A 27250-nucleotide genomic window follows, 5' to 3' on the forward strand; every position below is an offset into this window, starting at 1 on the left:
TCATCGGATCTTTTCCCCGTCCATCAAACTCCGCATGGACATTTTCAACAAAAGTGTGCGAACTCTGGATGATGGGAGCTGGGAAGCCACACATTACAGACATTGTGAGAACCAATTTTGAGTCCTTTTTCTCCTACAGGTAGAGCCCTTCACAAAAAGGCAATGTATTTTGTGATGAAAACAATATTTAGACAAGTCCACAAAGAATAAGTTACTGGGATACTGGTGATATGGAGTAGGGTCAGTTTTCCTATCCTTTCAGGCTACATGCTGTAGGATACACTGTCCCTATTTACTCTCCCCCTTCCTTTAAAAAGGCTTGTGAAAAAGTTTTTTTGTAACTATGTTATTTATAATGGCCCTTGTCTGCATTTCACATCAAATAACGTTTTAAACAAACTAGGAGAACATATACGTTTTACAGGTTATAACACGTTAATTAAAAAATGTGATTTGTATTACATATTTTTGTAGAACGCTCTCCAGAATTGCGTACGTGGGCAGAACTAAAGATTCACTGGTAGAGACAGAATATTTGCTATTACAATTAAAGAGAAAATGTCAAATCACTTGTAAGAACTGGGTCGTTGACAACTATCTGTGCAGTTTTCATGCAATTCCTTTTTAGTAAAAATGATTATTTTTATACAGTTTATTTTTGAATACCTCGTTTTTTTCTGAATACCATAAACGTTTTTCACAACCAGCAAAAAAACAAAACGATTCTTGTGACTTACCAAATAGAGATGTTCATCTTTTAACCTATTTTCGTCGTCATCCAGATCAATCATATAATCACACATAACTGCAAACCTTATGAAATAAAATAAAAAGGTTAGGTCTGCTGCTAAAAACAAAACACAGATATATTTTGAAGGAGTAATTTCTAGTGACACACAAAAATAAATAATAGGTTGTGGTATTTCATTTGTTAAAAGCATTAAATCAAGGCAAGGTTTCTTTTATATATAAGCTACTATAAAAAAATTGCATAAACACGTACATTACAGAACTGATGAAATAAACTGTAAAGTGGGATATATGTGTACTTTCGAAAAACATTGTACTTGATACAGATAAGTGCCACACGGAGACCACTAAAGTACCAGTTTCTACCCTTCTGTAACAATATATCTGTAAGAAACATATATAAGTTACGGATTCCTTACCTTAGAATTACCCCCAGGCGTCAGACTGGATCCGGAGAATTTTTTCTAGCAGGACCCTTGTGCGTCTGTAGGTGGCATCGGTCGACTCTGCGTCCGTTGTCGGCACCGTGGTCATCGGGATGACGTTGCAGAGTCTACTTAGATGCCACCTTTGCGCGCTGATGTCAATTCTGACATGATTTCCCTCGCCAGAAGCGCAGAGCCATGCAAGACACTGACCACTGGTGCACAAAAACTAGAGCCCTGGAAGGGAGTCCCTAACCCTAGAAGTCAGTTCGCAGAACTGGGAAAGATGGGCGGGACGGTAAAGAATCTATAATTAATATATTTCTCTTACAGATATATCGTTACCGAAGGTAGGTAACTTGTTCATCTGAAAGAGACTTTAGTTATATATATTCCTTACCTTAGAATAGATACCCCAGCAATACCAACCCCGGAGGTGGGTCTGCAAAACAAGTTCACACCATAAAGTACTGGAGAATAGAACGGCTGAAAAAGCCATCTCTCCGGACTTCACTGTCCAGGCAGTAATGCTTGGTAAACGTGTAAAAGGATGCCCATGTGGCTGCCTGACAGATGTCAAGTAAGAGGACTCCAAGTCGCAAAGCAGTAGTGGCTGCCGTCGCCCGAGTGGAATGGGTGCGCAGTCCTACTGGGCCTTTTTAGCTAAACTATAGCATATTTTAATGCATAGGACAACTCATCAAGAGATGGTATGTTTGTGCACTGCCTGACCCTTCTTGGCACCCACATAACCCATGAAGAGTTGATCGTCCACCTGGAATTATTTAGCGCGGTCAAGCTAGAAAGACAGCGCACGTTTTGGGTCCAGATGGTGGAGTCTCTCCTTCCCTTTGGAAGCATACAGAGGCGGAAAGAAGGTGGGCAATGTGATGGTCTGACCTAAGTGGAAAGAGGTAACTACTTTGGGAAGAAAAGAAGGCCTAGTACGAAGGACAACCTTGTCCTGATGGACAGAAAGAAAAGGAGGCTTTAAAGATAAGGAAGCTCACTCGCCCTGCACGCAGAGGTGATGACACGCACGAAAGCAGTTTTCAAAGTAAGGAGACGTAGAAGGACAATTATGTAGTGGCTCAAAGGGAACACACATAAGATAAGCGAGAACAAGGTTCAAGTCCCACTGGGGCAATTGGATGGGTGAAGGAGGAGATGAGTAATGCCCTTCAGAAATCGGTTAACAATAGGGAACTTGAAAAGAGAAGGCTGATCAGAAAGGGGAAGAAAAGCCGAAATGGCCAAAAGATAGTCTTTAAGAGTGCCCAGAGCTTAGCCCTGCTTGGCCAAAGAAAGAACAAAGAGGAGAATCTCTGATAGAGGGGCAAAAAGGGGATCCACAGCTTTAGCTGTGCACCATGCCACAAATTTGTTCCATCTACAGGCATATACCTTTTTAGTGGAGGGACGCCTGGCTGCCAAGATGAAATTACAAACTTCGGGATGAAGGTCGAAGGCTGTCATCTGTCGCCGCTCAATCTTCATGCAAGGAGGTGGAGGATGGACAGGTTTGGGTGGAGGACCTTCCCCTGCTACTGCGAGAGAATATCTTCCCTAAGAGGCAGTCTGATCGGGTGAACGATGGCCATGATCAAGAGCTCAGGGTACCAGGCTCTTCGTGCCCAGTCTGGAGCCACAAGAATGACTTGGTCCCAGTCACACTTGATCGTCTTCAGCACTCTGGGTAGAAATGGTACAGGCGGAAAGGTGTACAGGAAGCCGCAACTCCACTCGCAACTAAAAGCGTCGCCTAGCGAATGCCGCCTTGGAAAATCCATTGCGCAGAACTGCTGACATTGAGCGTTCTCTTCGGTGGCGAATAGATTTAACCAAGGCTCTCCCCACTGCTGAAAGAGACCTTGCACCACCTCCGAGTGAAGACGCCATTCGTGATCCATCATACACTGGCGGCTGAGCTCATCTGTCCTGGCATTCAGGGAACCTGCCAAGTGTTGAACCACCATAGACATGCCATGATGCTCCAGCAATCTCCAAAGGCAAAGAGCCTCTTGACATAGGATCCAAGACCCCACCTCGCCCTGTTTGTTGCAGTACCACATGGTGGTGGTCGTGTCTGTGAACACCTGCACTACTCTTCCCTAGACAGAAGGAAGGAATGCCTTCAGTGCAAGATAAATCGCCTGGAGCTCCTGAAGGTTGAAGTGCAGCCCGACTCTGCCGTAGACGTGCGGCCTCTAATCTCTGCCTCTCCCATGTGGCCGCCCCATTCCAGGAGCGACGCATCAATCACTACTGTGGAGTCAGGATGGAGAAGGGAGAGGGATCTGCCGTTGACCCAATCCTGGTTCATAAGCCACCACTGCAACTGACTTGCAGCCCCCTCCGAGATCTGGATGACATTGGAAAGATTCCCCTGATGCTGCACCCACTGGAACTTCAGGTCCCACTGCAGAGCCTGCATATACCATCTGGCATGATCTACCACCAGGATGCAGGAGGCCATGAGGCCCTGAAGCCTCAGAGTCATTCACACGGAAACCGAGGATAGAGGCTGAAACATCGGTATCATAGCCCGAATATCCGGGACTCGCTGCTCGGGAGGATAAACCAGAAACTGCGCTGTATCCAAAAGGAGCAACTAAGAGGGAATCAGGTGCTACTTCGGCACGTTGATAGTTAACACCAGCGAATGCAGGAGGTCCGCCGTAGTCTAGAGGTGGGAGACGATAGCCTGGGGCGACCCCGCCTTTAGCAGCCAGTCGTCGAGATAAGGGAAGACTGGAATTCCTGATCTGCGCGGATGAGCTGCGACCACCACCATCACTTTTGTGAACACCAAAGGTGTGCTGGTAAGGTCAAAGGGGGGCACGGTAAACTGAAAATGCTTGTGGTTTACCATAAACCGTAGGTAACGCTGGCAGGCAGGACTGGCATGTGAAAATAAGCGTCCTGCAAGTCTAATGCTACCATCCAGTCTCCAGGGTCGAGGGCAGACAAGATCTGAGCTAAAGTTAGCATTTTGAACTACTCCTCGCGGAGGAAGCGGTTAACGTTCCTGAGGTCTAAAATAGGACGCAGGCCTATGTCCTTCTTGGGTACCAGAAAGTAGTGGGAATAGCAACCATGACCTACTTCTCGCACAGGGAAGCCTTCGATGGCACCCTTCGCCAAGAGAGCCATAAGTTCTTGATGGAGAAGGGCAAGATGATACTACGACAAGCGATATGGAGTGTAGGTGCATTGAAGGGAGGGATAGTTTTGAAGAGGAGGGAGTAGTCCCTTTGGACTATTTGCAAAACCCACATATCCGACATGATAGTGCGCCAGTGGGGGAGGTGATGTAGGATCCTGCAGCCAACCTGCAAGTGGTGGCCTTGAAAGGTCGGACTAGGAAGGTTTGGAGGCTGCTGCAGAGGGGGCACTGGCCCGACCGCTGGACCCTAGACCCACGAGCTGGCTCCCACATACCCAGCCGTGCAGAGACTAGGTAGCTTGCGCAGGCTTTTGGCCCTGGGTGGAATGAGGTGGGGCACCCAATCCATAACCACAAAAGGGGCAAAAGGCAGAAGGCACAGGACAAGAGGTGGCAGCAAGGCCCAAGGATCTGGCCCTAGCCCTAGAGTCCTTGAAGCGCTCAAGAGCATTGTCCACCTTGTCACCGCACAGGTGATGGCCATCAAAAGCATGTCCAAAAGGGTCGATTGGACATCCCCAGAGAAGCCAGTGGACCTCATCCAGGAATAGCACCTCAAGGCCACTGACCAGAAATCGTTCTACCCAGCGAGTCGCGGTATTTAGTCCACATCGGATGGTAAACTTTGCTGCGTCTCTACCATCTGCGACTGCACAGGAGAGTACGGCCCAGGTCTCCTTCAGGCACTGTGGCAGCACTCGCTTAACTGTCAGGAACTAGCCCTCGCGCCTGCCAAAGACTACAGTTCCCAGGTAACATGGGCCGGGAACTACAAGTTCCATGAGCCTTTGCTCTCGACAGGATTTAGCGCAGGTGTGCTGGAAACTCGGCGCTAGTGATTCTTGGTGATTCCCGCGGGAGCGGCTGCTCCCGGTTCTCCTGCTTCATCCAAGGAGAGGGCGCTTTGTGGATCGCTGCCACGCTAGAGATACAGCCTTGGTATCGTAAGAAGAAAACATTTAAACTTGCCTTTGCATTCTGTTTAAAGGAGCGCCGCACGCTCATGTTTTGGAACAGCTCGAGTCAGTCTTGACTCATTTCCGGATCTTTGTTTGTTCTCTTGCCTTCCCTGGCTAGGGAAGGACTGGTGGTTTTGTTGGCTCCGGTTAGAAGCGGCATGAAATACAAGTGGCGGAATGAATGGGGTATCCTCCACATTACCGTCATGAAGACATGACGATTAGTTGTTAATCGGTGTGGATTACAAGTGCCAAGGCGGGTGGCAGTGGCAATTGTGCTACACCTCTCCGTATATGGTTGTCATTGACAGTGGAGGTTGATGTGAACTTCATGGATATAAATGAAGCAATTTATGTCAGTGGTACTGGAATAAGCCCCTGCACGTTTTATTCTGTTTTTGCACAATCCTTACCCGCTGTTTACTGGAAGCAGAATACTGTGCAAGATTCAATTGGCAGTATGGTTTACATTACTTTGAGTGATCTCACTCTGGGGGGATAGGAGAAAAAGGGAAGAGTGCCGTCGTTCGGAGACTGATTCATAAACAATACAGGTGATAATATGTTTCAGTGAGACCTTACTGAGAGTAGACATAGGAAGTGTACTAATCTGTTTCATTTTGTTTTACAGCTTCCTTTCCCTGCTGTCCCCTCCTTTCCTTCCCTGGGTTTTCCCCATTTGGGGTTTTTCCCTCACCGTATCGCTCGAATACCCTGTGAATATACAGTCAGGGTATTTGGGAGGTCCGGAGGTGGAGCTTATTGCTGCAAACGAATCCTGCAGACTGCTGATCCTGACAGAATCACTAGCCCAAGAATTACGCTCTGCCCGGTTCGTTTGTAGTAATAATGGCCACCATGGAGGATGTGTTGCATGCTTTGGTGTTGGTTCAGCAGGAGCTGGCCTCGTCAACGGCAGAGACAACCGCCTTACGTGATAAGGTCGAGCTGTTGACTAGGAATCCCTTCAATGCCTCCTCTCCTGCATCTCCAGTGCAGGTGACAGTGCCCCCTCCCATTCCTTTGGCCACGCCTGAAAGGTACTCAGGAGACCCACGTAAAACTCAGGTCTTTCTAACCCAGATATTGCTCCACTTCTCATGTAAACCCGCTTTGTTCCCTAATAACCATTCTAGGGTGGCTTTCGCCATCTCCTATCTAGTGGGGTACGCAGCCAATTGGGCGGTCCCGCTAGTGAAAAACAATGATCCCATTTTGTCAGATTGGGCTGCCTTTAGAGCTGAATTTGAGAAAGTGTTTGATCGCAGGGCTACTACTTTCAGTGCGGATAAAGAACTCCTGGAGTTGAAGCAAGGTAAAAATTAGTTGATCACTTATTTGACCACGTTCAATAGACTAGTGGCTGAGGCTGAATGGCCCGGGGAAAAAAGAATGTCCCTTTTCAATCAAGGGTTAAAAGATGATTTGAAAGACGTGGTGGCTCAGGTTGACCCTCAACCCAAAACATGCGCGGGCATGATTAATCTAGCATTAAGGTTAGATGGTCGCATGACAGAAAGAGGGGGGAATAGGAGAAGATGGGATAGAGGAACGTTCCATTTTGATCGCCCCACTCAAAAATCATCTGGAGGGACAGAAAGTAGTGCCGAACCTATGGAGATTGGAGCACTCAGAGCCCCATTGTCTAAGGCAGAGAGGGAAGCCAGGAGAACACAGGGCCTGTGTATGTACTGTGGGAAGAAGGGGCATTGCATTAGAGAATGTCCCTCCAAACCCAAGTCATCTAGTATCAGTAGATTTAAGAGAGTGGCTGTTTCAGCCACTGTACCTGGAGAAGAACAGGGGGAACCCACTAAACCAGGCTCAGAAGGGGGACCAGAATGGAAATTAACCTCGCTATCGACTGTTGGGGTAGGAGAAACCGAGTCCCATTTGGTCATAGGAATGACGCTAGAATGTGAGCATAAGTGTCATCAAGTGTTGGTTATGTTGGACTCTGGGGCAACAGGCAATTTCATTGATGATGGCCCGGGGTCTCGTCTAGCCTTACCACGTATCCAGAGAGAGAATCCTGAGGAGGTTCTAGCGGTAGATGGTAAGCTGTTAAAATCAGGTCATATAACTGAAAGGACTAGTGAAGTAGGGCTGTCTGTTGTCCTGCGAGGGAACATTCACTCCGAGCTTTTAACTCTGAATATCATTGCAGCTCCTCAGTATGAGGTAATTCTAGGAATGCCCTGGTTATGTCGGCATAAACCTGTTGTTAACTGGAAGAACAAGACATTTGAGTTCTTGCCTGAGTTTTGTCAGGATCATATGGTGTCTGGACCTTTCTGCTCATGTGACTGTTCTATCCACACCCTATTTGGCAGCTACGGCAGCAGAAAAAGACGTACAACTCCCTGAAGTACATCATCCCTATAGAGATGTGTTCAGTGAGGTTAAAGCAGAAACCCTTCGTCCACACAGGGAGTACGATTGTCGCATAGACCTAGTTGAAGTAGCTACTATTCCTACTTGCAGGGTATATGCTTTGTCAGTCCCTGAGACTGCCCACTTGAAGGAATACATTGACCACTACCTCCGCTTGGGGTTTATTCGGCCTCCCCGCTCCCCTGCTGCCTCTCCTCTGTTCTTTATTGCGAAAGCCAACGGGGACCTAAGGGCTTGTGTGGACTATCGCGTCTTGAATAAAAACACCGTCCGTAACCGTTATCCTCTCCCCCTCATATCTGTCGTGCTTGACCAGGTGGGGGAAGCAAAAATCTATACCCGTTTGGACTTACGGGGGGCTTATCATCTGGTCAGGGTACGCGAGGGAAATGAATGGAAGACGTCGTTCAAGACGCGATTTGGACTCTATGAGTATCTGGTGATGCCCTTTGGGCTTTGTAATGCCCCAGCGGCTTTCCAATTTTTCATTAACGATGTGCTGAAGGACTATTTGGATCACTTTGTGGTAGTGTATATCGATGATATACTGATATACTCTCAGGAGGAATCCTGTCATGCCGAACAAGTGGGAGCGGTTTTGGAGAAGTTGAGGGAACACCGTCTGTATGTGAAATTGAGTATGTGCGAGTTTGGGATTCACGAGGTGGAGTTTTTGGGAGTGAACCTCAGCTCTCAAGGATTACAGATGTCAGATCGAAAAGTCCAGGCGGTGCGGGAATGGCCAATCCCTAAGAACGTGCGGGAAGTGCAAAGTTTTTTGGGGATTTGCCAATAACTATCGCCGTTTTATTGGACAGTTCTCTCAAAAGGCTGTCCCAATTACCAGGTTGTTGAGAAAAGAGGTGCAGTTTGCATGGACTAAAGAAGCTGATGAGGCCTTCCAGACACTAAAGAAGGCTTTCATTACGGCTCCTGTGTTGGTACACCCTGTACTGGAACTTCCCTTTGTGGTGGAAGCTGACACTTCAGAGGAAGCGATAGGGGCGGTGTTGTCTCAGAGAAATTCACTCACAGGCCAGCTCCATCCCGTAGCATACTTGTCGAAGAAATTGAGCCCTGCTGAGCATAATTACACTATTGCAGAAAAAGAACTGTTGGCCATAAAGCGTGCTTTTCAAGAGTGGAGGCAATATCTGTGGGGGGCCTGTCATGCTGTGACCGTATACACAGACCATAGAAACCTCCAGTACATGACTTCGGCCAGGCATTTGACACAAAGAAATATGCGTTGGATGCTTTTCTTTGCTGAGTACAACTTTGTAGTGACCTTTAGACCTGGCATAGACAATAGGAAGGCGGACGCTTTGTCCAGACAAGTTATGCCAGATGTACAGCAGGAAGAGATCCAACATGCCATTATCCCTGCAGCCAAGGTATTATGTGTGGTTTGTGCGGAGAGTTTCCTGGACGAGGTTCAGAACTCGCAGTCTTTAAAGGCCTGGGAAACTTGGGCTAATAACAAATTGGGGAGAACTGTAAGAAAAGGTCTGCCTTTCCAGGGTGACTGTTTGTACCTACCCACAGTTGAGATACGGAAGAAGGCTTTTGAATGGTGTCATTTAGCACCCATGGCTGGGCACCCAGGTATTGCTAAAACATTGAGTCTACTTCGAAGGTATTTTTGGTGGGATTTATTGGTTAAGGATGCTACATACTGGGTGAAGTGCTGTGAAGAGTGTGCAAGAGCAAAAGGGGAAAACACGAGAAAGAAAGGTCAATTGATGCCCATGCCCACACCTGCTCGCCCATGGCAGAACATAAGCCTGGATTTTATTACGGGTTTGCCCTGTGATCAGGGGTGTTCAGCTATCCTGGTGGTAATCGATAATTTGACCAAGATGGGTCATTTTATACCATGTAAGAATCTCCCCACAGCAGGCCAAACAGCCCAGTTACTGGCTTTCCAGGTCATACGGTTACATGGCATTCCCCGGGTGATTGTGTCTGATAGGGGGCATCAATTTGTTGCTCGTTTCTGTAGAATGTGGTGTAAGGCTTTGGGGATTGATTCAGCTCTCTCAACAAGCTTTCACCTACGGACCGATGGGCAGACTGAGAGGCTGAATCAAACCCTGAATAAATACCTACGGTGTTATTCCAAGGAAGCACATGAATCATGGGTGGACTTGTTATAGATGGCTGAATTGGCATACAAGAACGCATGGCATAGCTCGACTGGCCTGTCTCCTTTCAAGGCCAATTACGGTTATGATGCCTATACCTTGCCTATTACCTTCCCATCTGAAGTAGCCGATCAGCCCACTGTGTTGGCTCGCATGCGTACATTGAGGAGAGTGCATAGGGAAGCGCAGAAACATTTGTTGAAGGCCAAAGAGGTGTACAAACAATGGGAGGATAAGCACAGGATTCCCGGTCCTCGGTTTAAGGTGGGGCACAAGGTGTAGCTCTCCACTAAGTACATTTGTTTTAAGTTGAGAAGCGTATTCCATCCGCGCTTTATTGGTCCCTATCAGATAGTGAAACAAATCAACCCTGTGGCCTACAAACTGCGGTTGCCTTGCACTTTGAGAATTCATCCGGTATTTCATGTGCAGTTGCTAAAGAAGGCTCTCACGTCACAGAGGAGGGCTCCCCCGCCTGTGGAACGAGAGGGTGGACCTGAGTATGAAGTTAGGTCCATTCGTGATCCCAAGATGCGCAGGGGTGTGTTATGGTATTTGATCTCCTGGAAAGGTTATTCAATTGAGGATGATTCTTGGGAGCCATGGAATAATGTACATGCACCCAGGGCCATTGCTTCTTTCCATCGGAGGTTCCCGACCAAACCAGGCCCTAGGAGGCGCTTGGGAGGAGGGCGTACTGTCAGGAATTAGCCCTCACGCCTGCCAAAGACTACAGTTCCCAGGTAACATGGGCCGGGAACTATAAGTCCCATGAGCCTTTGCTCTCGACAGGATTTAGCGCAGGTGTGCTGGATACTCGGCGCTAGTGATTCTTGGTGATTCCCGCGGGAGCGGCTTCTCCCGGTTCTCCTGCTGGCGCTTTGTGGATCGCTGCTGTGCTAGAGATACAGCCTTGGTATCGAAAAAAGAAAACATTTAAACTTGCCTTTGCATTCTGTTTAAAGGAGCGCAGCGCGCTCATGTTTTGGAACAGCTCGAGTCAGTCTTGACTCATTTCCGGATCTTTGTTTGTTCTCTTGCCTTCCCTGGCTAGGGAAGGATTGGTGGTTTTGTTGGCTCCGGTTAGAAGGGGCATGAAATACAAGTGGGGGAATGAAGGGGGTATCCTCCACATTACCGTCATGAAGACATGACGATTAGTTGTTAATTGGTGTGTATTACAAGTGCCAAGGCGGGTGGCAGTGGCAATTGTGCTACACCTCTCCGTATTTGGCTGTCATTGACAGTGGAGGTTTATGTGAACTTCATGGATATAAATGAAGCAATTTATGTCAGTGGTACTGGAATAAGCCCCTGCACGTTTTGTTCTGTTTTTGCACAATCGTTACCCGCTGTTTACTGGAAGCAGAATACTGTGCAAGATTCAATTGGTAGTATGGTTTACATTACTTTGAGTGATCTCACTCTGGGGGGATAGGAGAAAAAGGGAAGAGTGCCGTTGTTCGGAGACTGATTCATAAACAATACAGGTGATAATATGTTTCAGTGAGACCTTACTGAGAGTAGACATAGGAAGTGTACTAATCTGTTTCATTTTGTTTTACAGCTTCCTTTCCCTGCTGTCCCCTCCTTTCCTTCCCTGGGTTTTCCCCATTTGGGGTTTTTCCCTCACCGTATCGCTCGAATACCCTGTGAATATACAGTCAGGGTATTTGGGAGGTCCGGAGGTAGAGCTAATTGCTGCGAACAAATCCTGCAGAGTGCTGATCCTGACATTAACGGTGTCCCACAAATAATGGGTGTAACGGCCCAAGAGACATGCGGTGTTCACTGACGCAGTCCTAAGCTGGGGGAAGAAAAAATCTTCTTCCCAAGATGGTTCAACTTCTTGGACTCCCTATCTGGGGGAGCAGTATGGAATGCGCCTTTGGAGGTAGAATCTTGTACTACCAAACTCTCGGGGTAGGGTGTTGGGAGAGGAAAAGTGGGTCATCTGGGGCCAGGCAATGGTGATGGGCAATCATCCTATCCATAGGGGCCCCTCTGCTGAGCTTGGACCAAGTGCCCAGAAGGATGTCCGTGAGGGCCTAATTAAATGGTAGCGGGGGCTTCGAAAATGCCGCTGCCGTCTGAAGCACCTCAGTCAGGAGGTTAGTCCTGACTGCCTCTGTAGGAAGCTCAAGGCCCAAAGCCTTGAGCTTCCTACACCACATCATAGGATGCTCCCTCCTCCGTGGCCACAGTAGGGGGAGACAGCATGCCAAGGTCTGGAGAGGTATCCAAACCACTGGCCTCACCCAACTCCTCTCGCCAGTCCGGCTCCTCATGTCAGTCAGTTAGAGGGCCACCAGACCCCTTCCAGTCCTCCTCACCCTCCTCTGGCTGCCAAGCAGGGGGATAGGGAATGCCAGGAATTAACAGTGGGACAAAAGTGCCCTCCGGTGCGGTACCATTGTTGGTCGGTGTCTGTCCGGCGCTGTGTCCATATCTGCGGTGAGGTTGGGGTCTACGCCGGTTGAGGGCATTGTCACTGGAATGGGCACCAACCGAGAGATCGACCGGCACCGATCCGGATCCAGGCCTGGATCCATGGGGACCCTGCAGCGCCTGGGCTGGAGCAGCCAGCTTAAAAGTTCTAGGAGTCGGGCTGCCCAAAGATGCTGAGCAGCGCTGCGTAGAACTGACGAATCTGGGCAGGGGACGCTCCGGCTTCTGGAAAGGGAGGGAAGCACGGAGTTGTCCCAGAAGCAGGCTCCGAAGTAGCAGCCGGCAAGCAACGTCGCTCTGGGTCCCACGTCGCGTTGGCCGACAGACAGAGAGAAAGCAAAGAGCGATGGTACTTCTTTGCCTTCTACTTGTGCTTCGACTTACCCAATGAGTGCAAAGACTTCGATGACAAATGGTGATGGCTCTGCGACTGGTCCAGCGACCTTCCGCTTGACCGGGACCTCGAGTGGCATGAAGCGGATTGCCAGGCCTCCAGAAGCTTTTGAGACCTCTCACACAAAGACTTCGGGTCCAGGGCCTGGCGAACAAGTTACTTACCTTCGGTAATGCTTTTTCTGGTGGATAGAGTATCTGCCTGTGGATTCCTCACCTTTTGAATATCCCCTGCGCCAGCATTCCACAGAAACTTTTTTCCTAGCTCTCTACACAGACGAGATTGGCACAATGCCACGGCTCTGCTCGCGACCCCACATGACGTCACCGGAGCCATAAGAGGGCCTCATTGGCATGATGACATCAGTTCCACCTATTTTTTACTTCCCTCCGAGGCGTACAGGTGGACCAACAACAGATTCAGTATACAAAGTACACAATATTCATACAAATACAGACAGTGTAAAATTAAGAAGGAAAGACAAAGAATAAAAGCATTTCCTATAAACCACACAAAGGCAGATAGAAGAGTCAATGCAAAACAAACATGTTAAACAGTGCCTCTTTTAAAGTATACAAGGGTGGACATCATGGAGGAGGATGGGTCAGTGAGGAATCCACAGGCAGATACTGTATTCTCCAGAAAAAGCGTTACTAAAGGTAAGTAACTTGTTCTTCTGAAGGATACATCTGCCTGTGAATTCCAAACCTTTTGAATAGACTCCCACAGCAGTCCCACTCCCAGAAGAGAGTGTCCACCCTTCTTTACCAATAAATCCTGCAGGACAGAGCGGGCAAAGTGGCCCTCCCTCCTCATTTCGGAATCCAAGCAATAATATTTAGCGAAAGTGTGGAGGGAGGCCCGAGTTGCAGCCTTACAAATGTCCACTACGGGAACACCTCTGGCCAAAGCAGAAGTGGATGACTTGGCTCTGGTGGAATGAACTTTAATACCTTCAGGCGGTTCCAAACCAACCAGGGCGTAGCAGATCTTGATGCACAAGATGATCCATCTGGAAAGAGTGAGCGTGTGCACAGCCTTGCCCTTCATGTGTCCAACGTAGCCCACAAAGAACTGATCGCCCAATCGCAAGCCTTTAGTCCTATCCAAATAAAAGCTAACCACTCTTTTAGGATCTAGGTGGTGAAGTCTCTTCTCCTCCTTGGAAGAGTAAGGGGGAGGGTAGAATAAAGGAAGAGTAATGGACTGCCCTAGATGGAAGGGAGTAACCACCTTAAGTAGAAAAGCAGCCCTGGTCCTGTGGACCATCCTTTCAGCATGAATGGTCAAAAACGGGGGTTTTGAACTGAGAGCCTGAAGCTCACTTACCCTCCTGGCTGAGGTAATAGCCAAAAGAAAGACCGTTTTAAAAGACAGGAGCCTCAAAGGACAATTATTTAAGGGTTCAAACGGGGAAGACATCAAGAAGGTTAAAACAAGATTTAAATCCCATTGAGGCATAACAAAGGGGGAAGGTGGATACCTATTGGTAAGGCCCTTTATAAATCTCAAAACAGTGGGAAATTTAAACAAGGGCGGCTGATATGGCAAACAAAGAAACATAGATAAAGCCAAAAAATAGTCCTTAACAGGGCCCACAGTACAACCCTGCTGGGCAACAAAAAGTGAAAACTGAAGAACATCTGACAAGTGGGCCTTTAAAGGATCAATGGACCTCTCTCCACAACATTTGACACATCTAGACCATCTGGAGAAGTAAATAGATGGACTTCTGGGGAACGCTGCCACTGTCTGTAGCCGGGCGGGTAGCTGTCCTGAAGATGATAGCACTTCCGCGCCTACTATACCATTTTTGGACCCTACGAGTGTGGATACCGCGGGCCACATTCAAAGATCTTGACTAAGCAATCACGTTGTTCCTCTGGGGGGGCGGGTCATAGGAGAGTGGCCTTGACCTCCCTGTGGTGCTCTACGGCGGAAGGGGGCTTAGCAATCCCTGACATTGAGGGCAATTATATAGCTGCTCAATTGTACTGGCAGATCGAGATCCGGGACGAGAGCAGTGTTTGGCTGTACCAGACACTGCAACCCTCGGGAAGATACTACTTCGAGTACGACGGGACACATCTGAGGACACAATGGAGATCAGGGTAGTGGTGAGATGTTGGGCCGGGTACTTGAGGCGAGTAAGCGTCAGGACCCTCTATTCTCCGGACATACCCATCTGGCTGCTGCGTGATCAGCCACAAGGTGAGTACTGGACAGGGCTAGAGGACTGGGTGGAGGCAGGACTGAAAGTGGTGGTAGACCTGTACCTGGATTCAGCGCTGTTACCTTTTGAAGAGCTACGGGTCGCATAGGATCTGCTGGGAGGTCACTTCCTGAAGTATGGGGTCCTTGCACAGGGCATCGGACGCCATTGGAGAGGAGGCGCCGCTGAGCCGTGAGCCCTAACGGGGTTAGGATGAAGCCTTAACTCGTGATCAGCCGAGTAATGCCGACTGAGATTGTCCACACAAGCATTCAGCACACCGGCTACATGATTTGCAAACACACAAATCTGATGGTTCTGAGCCCAGGACCAGAGTCGCAGAGCCTCTCGACAGAGACAGTACGACCCTAAACCTCCGTGTTTGTTGATGTACCACATTGCGGTAGTGTTATCCATCATGACCTGAACCGACTGACCGTGAAGGGAAGGAAGGAAAGCCTTTAGTGCCAAACGTATCACCTGCAATTCCAGAAGGTTGACCTTTCCTCTGGAGACCAAAGACCATTGATCTCAAGATCAAGCAGATGAGCACCACACCCTAGGGTGGATGCATCCGTTATCAGCGTGGCCACCGATGGAGGCAAGTGGAAGGGCTTCTCTTGAGTCAGATTGCCTTCCACGCTCCACCAAGACAGATCCACCGCAGCTTCTCTGGAGATCCTGACTGACTCCCTGAGATCTCCATTGTGTTGATACCACTGCCCGCGGAGGCCCAGGTGGGGTGCCCTCATGTGCCAGCGTGCATGGTTGACCAACAGAATGCAGAAGCCATCAGACTGAGCAGACAAAGTACCTTCAGGACTGGAACGGCCGCTCTATTATAAAATGAAGGAATCATTTACTGTATGTTGAGAATCCTTTGAGGAGGAGGGATTGCCCGACACACAGTGATATCCAGTACCGCACCTATGAACAGGTTGCGCTGGGAGGGCACCAGGTGGGATTTGGGTACATTTATCGAAAAGCCCAATCTGTACAACAACTGAGTTGTGACTTGCAGATGATGGAGCACCTTCTCGGGAGACTCTGCTTTGATCAGCCAATCATTCAGATAAGGGAATACTGGTATCCCTGACCTTCTGAGATGTGCTTCCACCACAGCCATCACCTTGGTGAAGACTCGAGGTGCAGTAGTAAGACCAAACGGAAGGACCGCAAACTGGTAATGTTGCGATCCCACCGTGAAACGGAGATAGTTCCTGTGCGCCCTCAGGATGGGAATGTGAAAATACGCATCCGGCAAGTTAATCAACACCATCCAGTCTTCTTCCAGCAGCGCTTGAAGAACCTGCGCAAGGGTGAGCATCTTGAACTTCTCCGGTTTCAGAAAGAGATTCAAGACCCTGAGGTCAAGGATCGGACGAAGTCTGCCATCCTTCTTATATATAATGAAATACCGGGAGTAGCATCCCTGACCCCTTTCCTGCTATGGAACCACCTCTATCGCACCTTTTCTTAGTAACGTCAGGACTTCCTCCTGCAGGAAAATCAGGTGGTCCTCCATGCAAAATCCTTGGCAAGGAGGATAATGTGGGGGAAATTCCCAAAAGGGAAGAGCATACTCATTCTTCACGAGATTTAGAACCCAGAGGTCCGAAGTGACAAATTCCCAATCTCGCAGAAAATGAGTAAGCCGACCCCCTATAGGACCACCTTGATCCGGAATGGCGGATCCAGGGCTGCTTTGCTGTGGTTGGAGGGGTGTGGGAAGAGGAAGAGGAGGAGGAGGAGGAGGAGGCTTGACGTCCTCGAGGGCAGCTCCTGTTTCTGCCCCTGTACGATTTATACAGAGAATTCTGCTGCTGTTGCTGCAGCTGCGGTTGCTTGTAAGAGCTAAAGGAAGATTTTCCAAATCCTCTGTATCTCTTACCCGATGTACCTCTGAACTGAAGGCCTAAAGACCTAGCCGTCGCCTTACTGTCCTTGAACCTTTCTAAGGCAGCATCTGCCTTCTTTCCAAACAGGCCAGAAACATCAAATGGAAGGTATATTAAAGTAGCTTGCACATCAGGTGAAAATTTTGAAGTCTTCAACCAAGCATCCATCCTGGTGGCAACAGATGATCCCATGACCCTTGCCACAGAGTCAGTTGTGTCCAAACCGCTCTGGATCACCTGATGAGCAGCAGCCTGAGTATCCGCAAGAACCTCACTGACGTTCTGCCTGTCTTCCTCCGGTATTTTTGGCACCAACTGTTTTGCAGAGTCCATCAAAGCGTGTATATAGCACCCTAAAAGGCACGTGGCATTTGTAGACTTGAGGGCCATGCTAGCCCAAGAGAAAACTTTCTTCCCTGATTGGTCCAGCTTCTTAGACTTCTCATCACCAGGCACCTGAGGAAAAGCCCCAGTAGATTTTTCGGAACAGGCCGCCTGAACCACTAAACTCTCTGGAGACGGATGTGATGAAAGGAAGTCCGGATCCCGAGGAGCAACTCTATATCTCCTTGCAACAGCCCTTGATACTGCAGGTGATGAAAAGGGCTTTTTCCACACTTCTAAAACAGGCTCTGTAATTGCCTTATTAAAAGGCAGCATCCGCTCCACCACTGAAGCGGGAGAATGGAGTACCTCAGTCAAAATATTTGATTCAAACTCTGCAGTGGGCAGATTCAAATCTAAAAGTTCAGCTGCCTTTCTAATAACCATGTGATATGGTGCTACATCCTTTGAAGGAACATCAGGAGCTGAGGAAAGCTCCCACTCTGGAGATAACTCCAAACCACTTGCATCCTTAAGGTCATCAAAGAAATCATCAGATTCTTGCAGCTCTCCCTCTTCAATCTCCTCTGCTCTATATCTCCGCTCTTCCAGAAGCCTTTGAGCCTCCCTCCTAGACCTCATCCTCGGGATCGGCGTCGATGGAGCCACAATCGACTCCGATGGAGCCGGTGCTGGCGTCAAACTCGGAGCGGGAGGATCCGTCTGGAGCATACAAGGTCGAGTCAAGACCGGAGCCGGTGAAGATGTAATCGGCGTCGATGACCTCAGCACCGAGAAATGCCAAGCCGGAGCAGGCGTCGGCATAGAAGTCGTGAACGGCGCCGGTGCATATGTCTGAGGGATGCCCAGATTAAAGGCCATCGGACCCATGGAACCAGCTGGTGCTCCAGAGGGGTACATGGCTCTCGAGAAGACCCCATACATCGCATTTAAATATTGCGTAGGGTCTTGCCCGGGCCTGGAAATGGGGGGTATGGACCCACAGGCTGCTCCTGTCGAGGTACAGGAACCGGGTCAACCAGATCCTCGGGCTCATGCTCTGGAGTCGCAGACCCTTCCGGTAATGGAGCCTCTTCCTCCTCTCGAGGTGGAGAGTGTGTCGGCACTGGGAAAGGATTCAATGCCGGAGCCGGAGACTGCTCCGGTGACTCAACAGGCGAAGGCTCACCTTCCGGATCCAGTATAACAGGTGAAGGAGACACATAATCCTTCCGATGTCTACGACCTGGAGACTTCGACTTCGGGTCTGACTCCCTCTCGGAATGACGGCGAGACCCGTGCTTCCTCTTCTTATGCTTCTTCTTGGATCGAGAAGCATGCCCCGAAGACGATCTCGAAGCCGAACGCGACCTCGACCGCCTCGAGCGGGACTTCAAACTCTTCCTATCTTTCTTGCCTTTCATGTTCGCCACAAGAAGCATCGCCTCCCTTTCTCGCAGCACCTTGGGGTTCATCTTCTTACAACATGGACACCCTTGGATGTCGTGGTCAGAAGAAAGACACCAAACACAGTCTTCGTGCGGATCCATTATGGACATCATCTTTCCGCACTCTCCACAGGGCTTGAACCCGGTTTTCTTTGAAGACATCTTGAACGGAAACAAGAAAACACTGGAAACAACCAACATTAAAAGAGTAACAAACGAGCTACTGAGGATCGCTAGAAAAACCATTAGTGTCGACGACGCAGAAAAAAGGGAACTGATGTCATCACGCCAACGGAGTCCTATTATGGAGTCAGTGAAGTCAGTGGATTTGTGCGCAATGCCGTGCTTCTGTGATGTCGTCCACGTCGGCGTGAAGAGATACAAAAGAATTTCCGAATGTTGCTGACGGAGGGGGATATTCACAAGGTGAGGAATCCACTGGCAGATGTATCCATAAGAATATCTTGTTTAAAAAAAAACAGATGAGAGTGAAAGGAAGCAATAATGGATATAAGACCACCATAATGGCTCCCAAAGGGCATATAATAAAGTCCAAGAAGGATCAAAGTAACAGCAAACAAAGAGACTATGTAAGTAGTACACAAAAAAGCTACACATTTGCAAACCAATACTCTACCTAGAGTAAGATGTATACCATAAAAGGTATGAACTCTTAAGACTAAGCTCCTCATCAGAGTGATATAAAAGAAAAAAACAGCTATGCAGCTGCAAGGAAATCCGGAGATCAAAAATAGTCAAATCTGGAGGTAAACACTCTCCTAGTTAAAAGAAGTAGTGCTTAATTCTTCAACACCACAAAGAACATAAACAGCGGAGACAGGAAATAAACCTTTAGCCAACTTAAAGATCTGGCTGTATAAAAGGGAAGTAAAAGACCTTAAAAGACCATCCTGTAAGTGACCAGCCATGAGGCGTTGTAACACTGAAACCGCAAGGCTGTCAAACAAACACCACAAAAGGTCATACTCACCCAAACAGTCTTGAGAAACCTTGACTACCACAACAAAACGTGTCTGCAAAAAGCAGCAGAACGAGCCATGGCTCACAAATGGAATCGGTGGTGTAAAAATCAGAAAGACTGAGTCAACTGAGGTAAAACAAGAGGGAAGCACTCAGAAAAGGGTACCCCCTTCCACGCAAATTGGAAAACGGGAGGAGGAGACAGGCTAAGGGTCTGACCCTCCCCGAAACCTGCTTGGGGTCACATCCACTTGGGCACTAAAAAGATGAGCCACATCAAATGGCATGTTAATCAAGACAGACTGGACAGCTCCCAAAAATCCAAACCCCTGGAGCCATGCGTGCCCGCGCAATGTCGCAGACCGCACAATGGAGTCAGTGGAATCCATTCCACACTTGATGAGCAGTCTGGCTGCCTGACGACCATCTGAAATTAACTGATGCAACTCGCTCGTTAGCTTACGGGATCAAGGGTAAAAGTTGGACTAAAGACTCCCACAAGGTATAGAGAAAACGTCTGTGGACCCAGACCGTATTAGTGGAGCTTAAAGCCACACTAGTTGAGGAAAAAATCTGCTTCCTGCAAGAATCCTGCTCCTGGACTCTTTATCAAGGGGGGAATGAGGGAGGCTCACCACCTCAGGGGGTGCCGTAATGCCTGGACAACAAAGCTGTGGTGGGTCCACTGCTGAACAAGGCTAGGGGAGCCACTAGGGCCAGGCCAGTATGTGTGGACAATAATGCAGTCCACTGGCACACCTGACTCAGGTTTTGCCCATGCCCCCAATAAAATATCAGTAAGGGCCTCACAAAAAGAGAGCACCAGCTCAACCCTTGCTGGCCGGTTTGAAGGACTTCAATAAGAAGGTCTAGAGCCTTTACCACAGTAGACAGAGTGCAATGCAAGACATAAGCACTCTCCTCAAACCGTTTGCCAAAGAGGAACTGTCTTCTGAGGCAAGGCCAGGAGGTGACAAAAGGGAGGAGGCAGGGGACAAATCTAGCCTGTTCGCTTCACCCAGCTCCGCAATCTAGCTGTCCAACCCAGAAGGGACCAATGGCTGCTCCACAGGAGTCATCTCCTCACAACCTTCCCCTGACAGGTCTTGCGGATCCTCCACAGAAATGACCGGAGCCGCAAACGGCTCCATAAATGACGTCGAACGGCATCGAGGCGACACTGTGCCAACGTCCACCTGGGAAGGAGGAGAGACACCAGCCAGTATTGCGCAGATATGGATTAGTTACTTACCTGTAATCCTAGTTCTCTTCCAGGGGTATCCTCATCAAAGTCATAAGCATTAGAATATTCCCGCCCATGCGCGGGACCCCGGAAACAATATATTATATGTGCCCCACATATACATATACATATATATATAAATAAATATATATAAAAATAAGCAATTGCAGCCAAATAAAACAGTAGAGCTGGAATATGCTGTGAAGAATTTCCACCATACATTTGTATTAGCATTAGAAACATGAGAAACAACACCAATGCTTGTTTAGAAACTGTTTTAATGCTTAGAAAGCAGTAGAAATTCTCATAACACACTGTAAGCATATACAGCTCCCAGGCTGCATTGCAAATACCCAGTCTAAAAAGACTGAAAAGCTAACCTGTAGCTGCATGTACCAGAACTGACGCTGTGCCTTTAAGGCACCTCTGCCCCTAGCTTCCCATCATGCCTCAGGGGTTACAGTTAGGTCAGTTGTTCTTTTCGGAGACTGAAAACCAAACCATGGTAATAACAGGTTAAAACATCTCCTACTTAATAAACAAAGTCCTTTGCCCGGGGAGGCGGGAGGGTTGCTTATGACTTTGATGAGGATACCCCTGGAAGAGAACTAGGATTACAGGTAAGTAACTAATCCTTCTCTTCCAGGGGATCCTCATCAATAGTCATAAGCATTAGAATAGAGTAGCGAGCCTCACCTCATCCCTGCGGGCAAAGGAATCAACAGATAATATTCATAGTCATAGGCCCAAAAATAGGCCTTATTCTACCCAAATAGGTTTCTCAAGGAGGCTTGCCCTACTTGAGAATCCGCTCTGGAATCAGACTCTAGGCAATAATGCCTTGTAAAGGTATGGACTGATTTCCATGTCGCAGCCTTGCAAATTTCTGACATGGGAATGTCATGTAAAAATGCTATTGTGGCTGCCTTCCCTCTAGTGGAATGAGCTTTGGGTGATTGTAACAAAGGTTTGCCAGCCAGCTGGTATGCTAGTTTGATACATGAGACAATCCATCTGGAGATGGACCTTTTGGCTGCTGCAAACCCGGTCCTCATTGAACCATAATTGACAAAGAGTTGGTCTGTCTTTCTGGTGCCCTTCGTTCTTTCTAGGTAAAACTTTAGCACCCGTTTAAGATCTAACAAGTGCAACGACCTCTCAGCTGGGGTCGATGGGTTAGGAAAGAACGAAGGAAGGGTAATCGTTTGATTTATATGAAAATCCGATACCACTTTTGGAAGGAAAGACGGGTGAGCCCTCATTACCACTCTATTGTGGTGAAACACAGTGTAAGGTTCCTTGGTGCAGAGTGCTTGAATCTCACTAACCCTGCGCGCAGAGGTTATTGCCACCAAGAAGGCCGCCTTCCAAGTGAGATGCTGCAAGGAGGCCTTGTGTATAGGCTCAAACGGTGTAGACATCAGCCTGGAGAGAACCAGGTTCAACTCCCAGGGAGGAGAAGGATTTCTCACAGGGGGATAGACCTTCTTCAATCCCTGAAGGAAATCCTTAACCACTGGGACCTGAAAAAACGATGTTTGTGTAGGTGATTTTCTGTACGCTACTATGGCAGATAGGTGAACCCTAATAGAAGCGTATTTCAACCCTGATGTCGCTAAGTAAAGGAGGTATGGGAGGACTACCTCTTCTTGTCCTTTGGTGGGATCAAAGCCATGGTCCTTACACCAAATGAAAAATCTTTTCCACTTGAACGCATAAGACACCCTTGTGGAAGGTCTCTTTGCCTCTCTTAAAATAGTCATACATTCTGGAGGCAGATTTAGGTGTCCGTATTGCAAGACCTCAGGAGCCATGCAGTCAGGTTCAGCGACGGGAGGTTGGGATGCAGGATCCTCCGGTTCATTTTGCTCAACAGGTCTGGCCTGCACGGCAGACGTCTGTGTGGACACAGCGACAGATGTAATAGGTCTGGATACCACCATTGTCGCGGCCAATCCGGAGCAACTAGGATCATGTCCATGCTCGATCTGATGAGCTTGGCCATCACCTTCGGAATCAGTGCCAGAGGAGGAAACGCATAGGCGAACATTCCTGTCCACTCCAGCAGGAGAGCGTTCCCTTGTGTCCCTGGCCGGTGGAACCTGGACGCGAAGGCGTGGCATTTGGCGTTTTCGTCGTCCGCGAATAAATCTATGTCTGGACGACCCCAGCAACGGAAGAGTTCTTCGACTACTTCGTCGTTTAGCACCCAGTCTGGCTGAAATTCGAAGTGCCTGCTGAGTGCGTCCGCTTTTGTGTTTAGCTCGCCTGGAAGGTGTACTGCCACCACCGACAGTCCCCGAGCCAGAAGCCAGTGCCAGATTGTCTGGGCCTCCTGAGACAGAGGGTGAGACCGAGTTCCTCCCTGCTTGTTCAGATAGAACATAGTTGTAGTGTTGTCCGTCTGAACCAGGATTTTGTCCGTTGTGATTGCTGGAAGGAACGCTTTGAGCGCCAGATGTACTGCTCGAAGTTCCAGCATGTTGATGTGGTATGTCTGAAGGTTGGTCGACCAGCGACCCTGAATCTGAAGATGACCCATGTGAGCACCCCAACCTTCCAGAGATGCGTCCGTTACCACAGACAGCGAAGGAAGAGGTTGCTGAAAAGGGACTCCCTGCAAGACATTCCGAGGGCGAGTCCACCACTGTATTGAGGTCAGTGCTGCTTGAGATAGGATGATTCGATCCTCCCAATCTCCAGTCGCTTGGTCCCACTGATCTTCCACAGACTCTTGTAGAGGTCGCATCCTCAACCTGGCGTTTGGAATTAGGAAGATGCAGGACGCCATGGAGCCCAGTAGAGACGCTACTTCTCGCACCTTTGGACGAGGAAACTGAAGTAACTTTCTGCATTTCTGCCCCATGGAAGATAGTCTCTCCTGCGAAGGAAACGCTCTTCCTACATTTGTGTCTAGAACTGCTCCCAGATAGTGGATAGTTTGCGTGGGATGCAGGACTGACTTTTCTGTGTTCACGTGGAGCCCAAGCCTGTGTAGTTGTTGAAGACACAGATGACAGTCTTTGGTGGCTTGACGAGGGGACGGACTCTTCAGGAGCCAGTCGTCTAGATATGGGTACACAAAAAGACCTTTTTTGTGTAGACATGCCGCTACCACTGCCATGCACTTGGTGAACACCCTTGGTGCGGATTTTAGTCAGAACGGAAGTACTTTGTACTGGTAATGCTTGTTCCCTACCAGAAACCTTAAGTACTTCCGATGACCTGGTGTTATAGGAATGTGGAAGTACGCGTCCTGTAAATCCACCGAACACATCCAATCTCCAATTTGTAGATGAGGACATATCTGATGAAGTGCCAGCATGCGAAACTTCTCTTTGACCACCACCTTGTTGAGGGTCCGAAGATCCAAAATCGGTCTGAACTTGTCCTCTTGGTCTCTTTTGGGGACTAGAAAATACCTTGAGTACACTCCTCTTCCCCTTTGGGGTGGGGGTACCTCTTCGATTGCGTTTTTCTTTAGGAGGACGCTCACCTCCCTTTTGAGGAGGCTTAGATGGTACGAGCGAGTCTTTTTTGGAGGAATCGGTTGTGGTCTCTTCCGGAAACGTAGCGCATATCCATTGCGCAGTATATTCAGCACCCACTGATCTTTTGTGATGCTGACCCACTCTGCCAGGTGTTGCGAAGCACTTCCTCCCACTGGAGTGGGTAACGGCGCCAGAGGAAGCCACTGCTCAGGCTTTGCCTCCTCTAGGCGTGGTAGAGGACTGATGATGTCCGCCTCTGCCTCTGCCCGATTTTCCTCCTCTGTATTGTGTCTTCCCTTGTGGCTTGTTCTGAGACCATTGAGGGGTTTGAACCCTCTGTTGGCCGCCCCGGTTCTTGTTGGTCTTGAAGCGTCGCTTGAACGGCTCTTTCTTCTTCTCCAGACCAACCGCCTTCACCGTGTCCAATTCAGTTTTCATGCGGGTCATTTCCTGATCGGCATGTTCCCCAAAAAGTGAAGATCCTGAGAAGGGCAGATTGAGGATGCGTTGCTGGGCATCTGGTTTGAGACCAGTTAAACGCAACCAAGAAGATCTCCTCGCACATACCCCATGTGAGTAGGCATGGCCTGCTAGAAGGGCATTATCTGCAGATGAACTAATCATTTGGTTTGCCACCAAACAGCCCTCCGTCACTGTTTCCTCAAAGTCCTTCTGGTCCTCCTTGGGCAATTTCTCTTTGAATCGTTCCATGGAGTCCCACAGAGCTCTATCGTACCTGCCGAGAAGTGCTGATGCACTAGAGACTTTCAGGGATGAAGCTGCAGTGCTGCACACTCTGCGTCCCCAAGAATCTTGGGTCTTGCTGTCCTTGTCAGGAGGAACTGAAGAAGAAGGAGCGACTGTGTGATTCTTCTTAGCTGAGGCTACCATAACTGAGTCCGCCGCAGGCTCTCCTTTAACAAAGATTGGATCTGAGTCGGCCGGCCTATACTTTTTCTGGATACGTGCTGGTACCGCCCTGATCGCTGCTGGCGTGAGGAAAACCTCCTTGATTGGGTCCATTATCCCTGGAACCAATGGGAGCAAAGGCTGTGAATATGATTTGTGACGAAGGGTCTCAAAAATCACAGTAGTGGAAACTTCTGGGACAGCCATTTCTATTTGAAGTTTGTGAGCGCCCCTTTGTAAAACGTCCAGATATGTGTTGACGTCGTCAAGCGGGGAAGCTCTGGAGCGAGGGCTGTCTGCCAGCGTTGGGGAGTAATCCCCTTTAGAAGATCTCGAAGAAGATGAGGAGGAGGATGATGGCGTTCTCCTTCTCCTGTGGTGACATTTTTCCTTCCTCACTGGCGATCTTCTTGGTCGATCTTCCCTTCGAGGAGAGCGTGATTCTCTCCGATGCTCCCTTCGTGGAGATCTCGACCTCTCAGTTCGTACCTCCCTTCTCGGTGTTCTAGACCTGGGATGCTCCCTCCGTGGTGATCGGGAGACCCTGGTGGTATGCGACCTTTCCGCTCTCCTCTCCCGAGAGCGTGATCGGTGCTCGCTAGGACTCTGCCTGTCTGCCTCTTCTATCAGTCTCTGAAGAGGTGACCTGTGGAGTGGGCTTACATATCTTTGCAGCCTCTCCGTCGCTCCAGAATCCTTCCAATTGCTCAACGGGGCATACCATCTTGGCGAGAGTGTTGCCTTTCGTTGGGGCAACGGACTTCTACTCCTGGAAGAGGACCTCGATGAGCTAGAGGTACTTGAGGAGGAATGGTGAGAAGCCGATTGAGTCACCAAAATGGTTGAAGGCACTTAAGAGGATTTTCGTCTCACCGGTGTTGGAAGACGCCTTAAAAGTCTTTCCCTTGACGTTGAACGCCTCTGCGGCGTCGACGGAGTGATAACCTTCGATGTCGAATGCTTCGACGACGACCTGTGTTCTCTCGACGTCGACCTGTGATGTCGAGCCGATGACGGAGTCTTCTCCCTCGACGTCGAACGGCGTCGCCCTGCCTTCGACGGAGGTCTCGACGTCTGGTGTTGCTCTGCCGTCGACGGAGGTCTCGACGTCGAACGGCGTTGCCCTGCCGTCGACGGAGGTCTCGACGTCGAACGGCGTTGCCCTGCCGTCGACGGAGGTCTCGACGTCGGCCGACGTTGGTCTGTCGGCGACGGAGATGGCAATCGACGGTGTCCTGTCGTCGACGATGCCCTTGATGTCGACCTGGCATGTGGTGACGGCGGAGGATCCGACATCCTCGACGTCGAGCGCCGACACGCCTTCGATGATGATCCCTTCCTCGACGACGAACGTCAGAGGGGGCTCTTGCTCCTCGACGCCAAGCGCCTCCGTGGAGACGTCGGCGGAGGTGTTACACTCTTCGAAGCCTGTCGACGTTGAGACAACGGCGAGTGTATTCTGTCTCTCGACGCCGACCGTCGCCTGGTTGACGGCGGCGGAGTTGACTTACGTCTTGACGCCGATCTTCTCGTCGACGGAGATCTCGTGGCTTCTCTCGACGCCGATCGTCGCCTAGTTGACGACGGCGGAGCTTTCTTCGACGCCGGTGAACCTCTTTTCGACGACGATTTCCTCATCGACGCCGGTCCCGACGTCGACGGAGCTTTTTCTTTCGAACTGTCCATCAGATGTCGTTTTTTCAGCGCCGAGCCCGGCGCTGAGGTTGATGGACGCTCTGACTTGCCTTTGGAGGGAGTTCTGGGTCTCTTTGAACTCTTCCTCTCTGTAGATCTTCCCCTCATGGATCTCTGGGCCAGACCATAGAGCCTGTTCCTCTCTCTGTCTTTTAAAGTCCTGTCAGACAGATTTTGACAATGAGAGCAGTCTTTTGGATCATGATCTTCTGGCAAGCATAAAATACAGACCTCATGAGAGTCCGTTTTTGCCTTCTTGTGGCCACAAGAAGGGCAATCATCAAATAATGAGGGCATCCTGACAGAAAAACCTCACAAAAATTCAACTGCTAAGCAGTTATTTACTTGACCCTGATGTTAAAAGTCAAA

The 27250-nt window shown here is 49.1% G+C and overlaps 1 protein-coding gene across 1 annotated transcript in view; it reads right to left on the reverse strand.

Annotated features, from left to right (window-relative positions):
• The window catches only part of LOC147690382 (uncharacterized), a 2590730-nt gene that overhangs the window by 979488 nt on the left and 1583992 nt on the right, over window positions 1-27250 (reverse strand). Inside the window, exon 34 of the mRNA XM_086936677.1 lies at window positions 738-813. Coding sequence (XP_086792803.1) covers window positions 738-813 — 76 coding nt within the window. The remainder of the gene's footprint in view (window positions 1-737; window positions 814-27250) is intronic.

This window comes from Lissotriton vulgaris, chromosome 9 (assembly GCF_964263255.1).
Source record: "Lissotriton vulgaris chromosome 9, aLisVul1.2, whole genome shotgun sequence".
In the NCBI taxonomy this organism is placed as follows: domain Eukaryota; kingdom Metazoa; phylum Chordata; class Amphibia; order Caudata; family Salamandridae; genus Lissotriton; species Lissotriton vulgaris.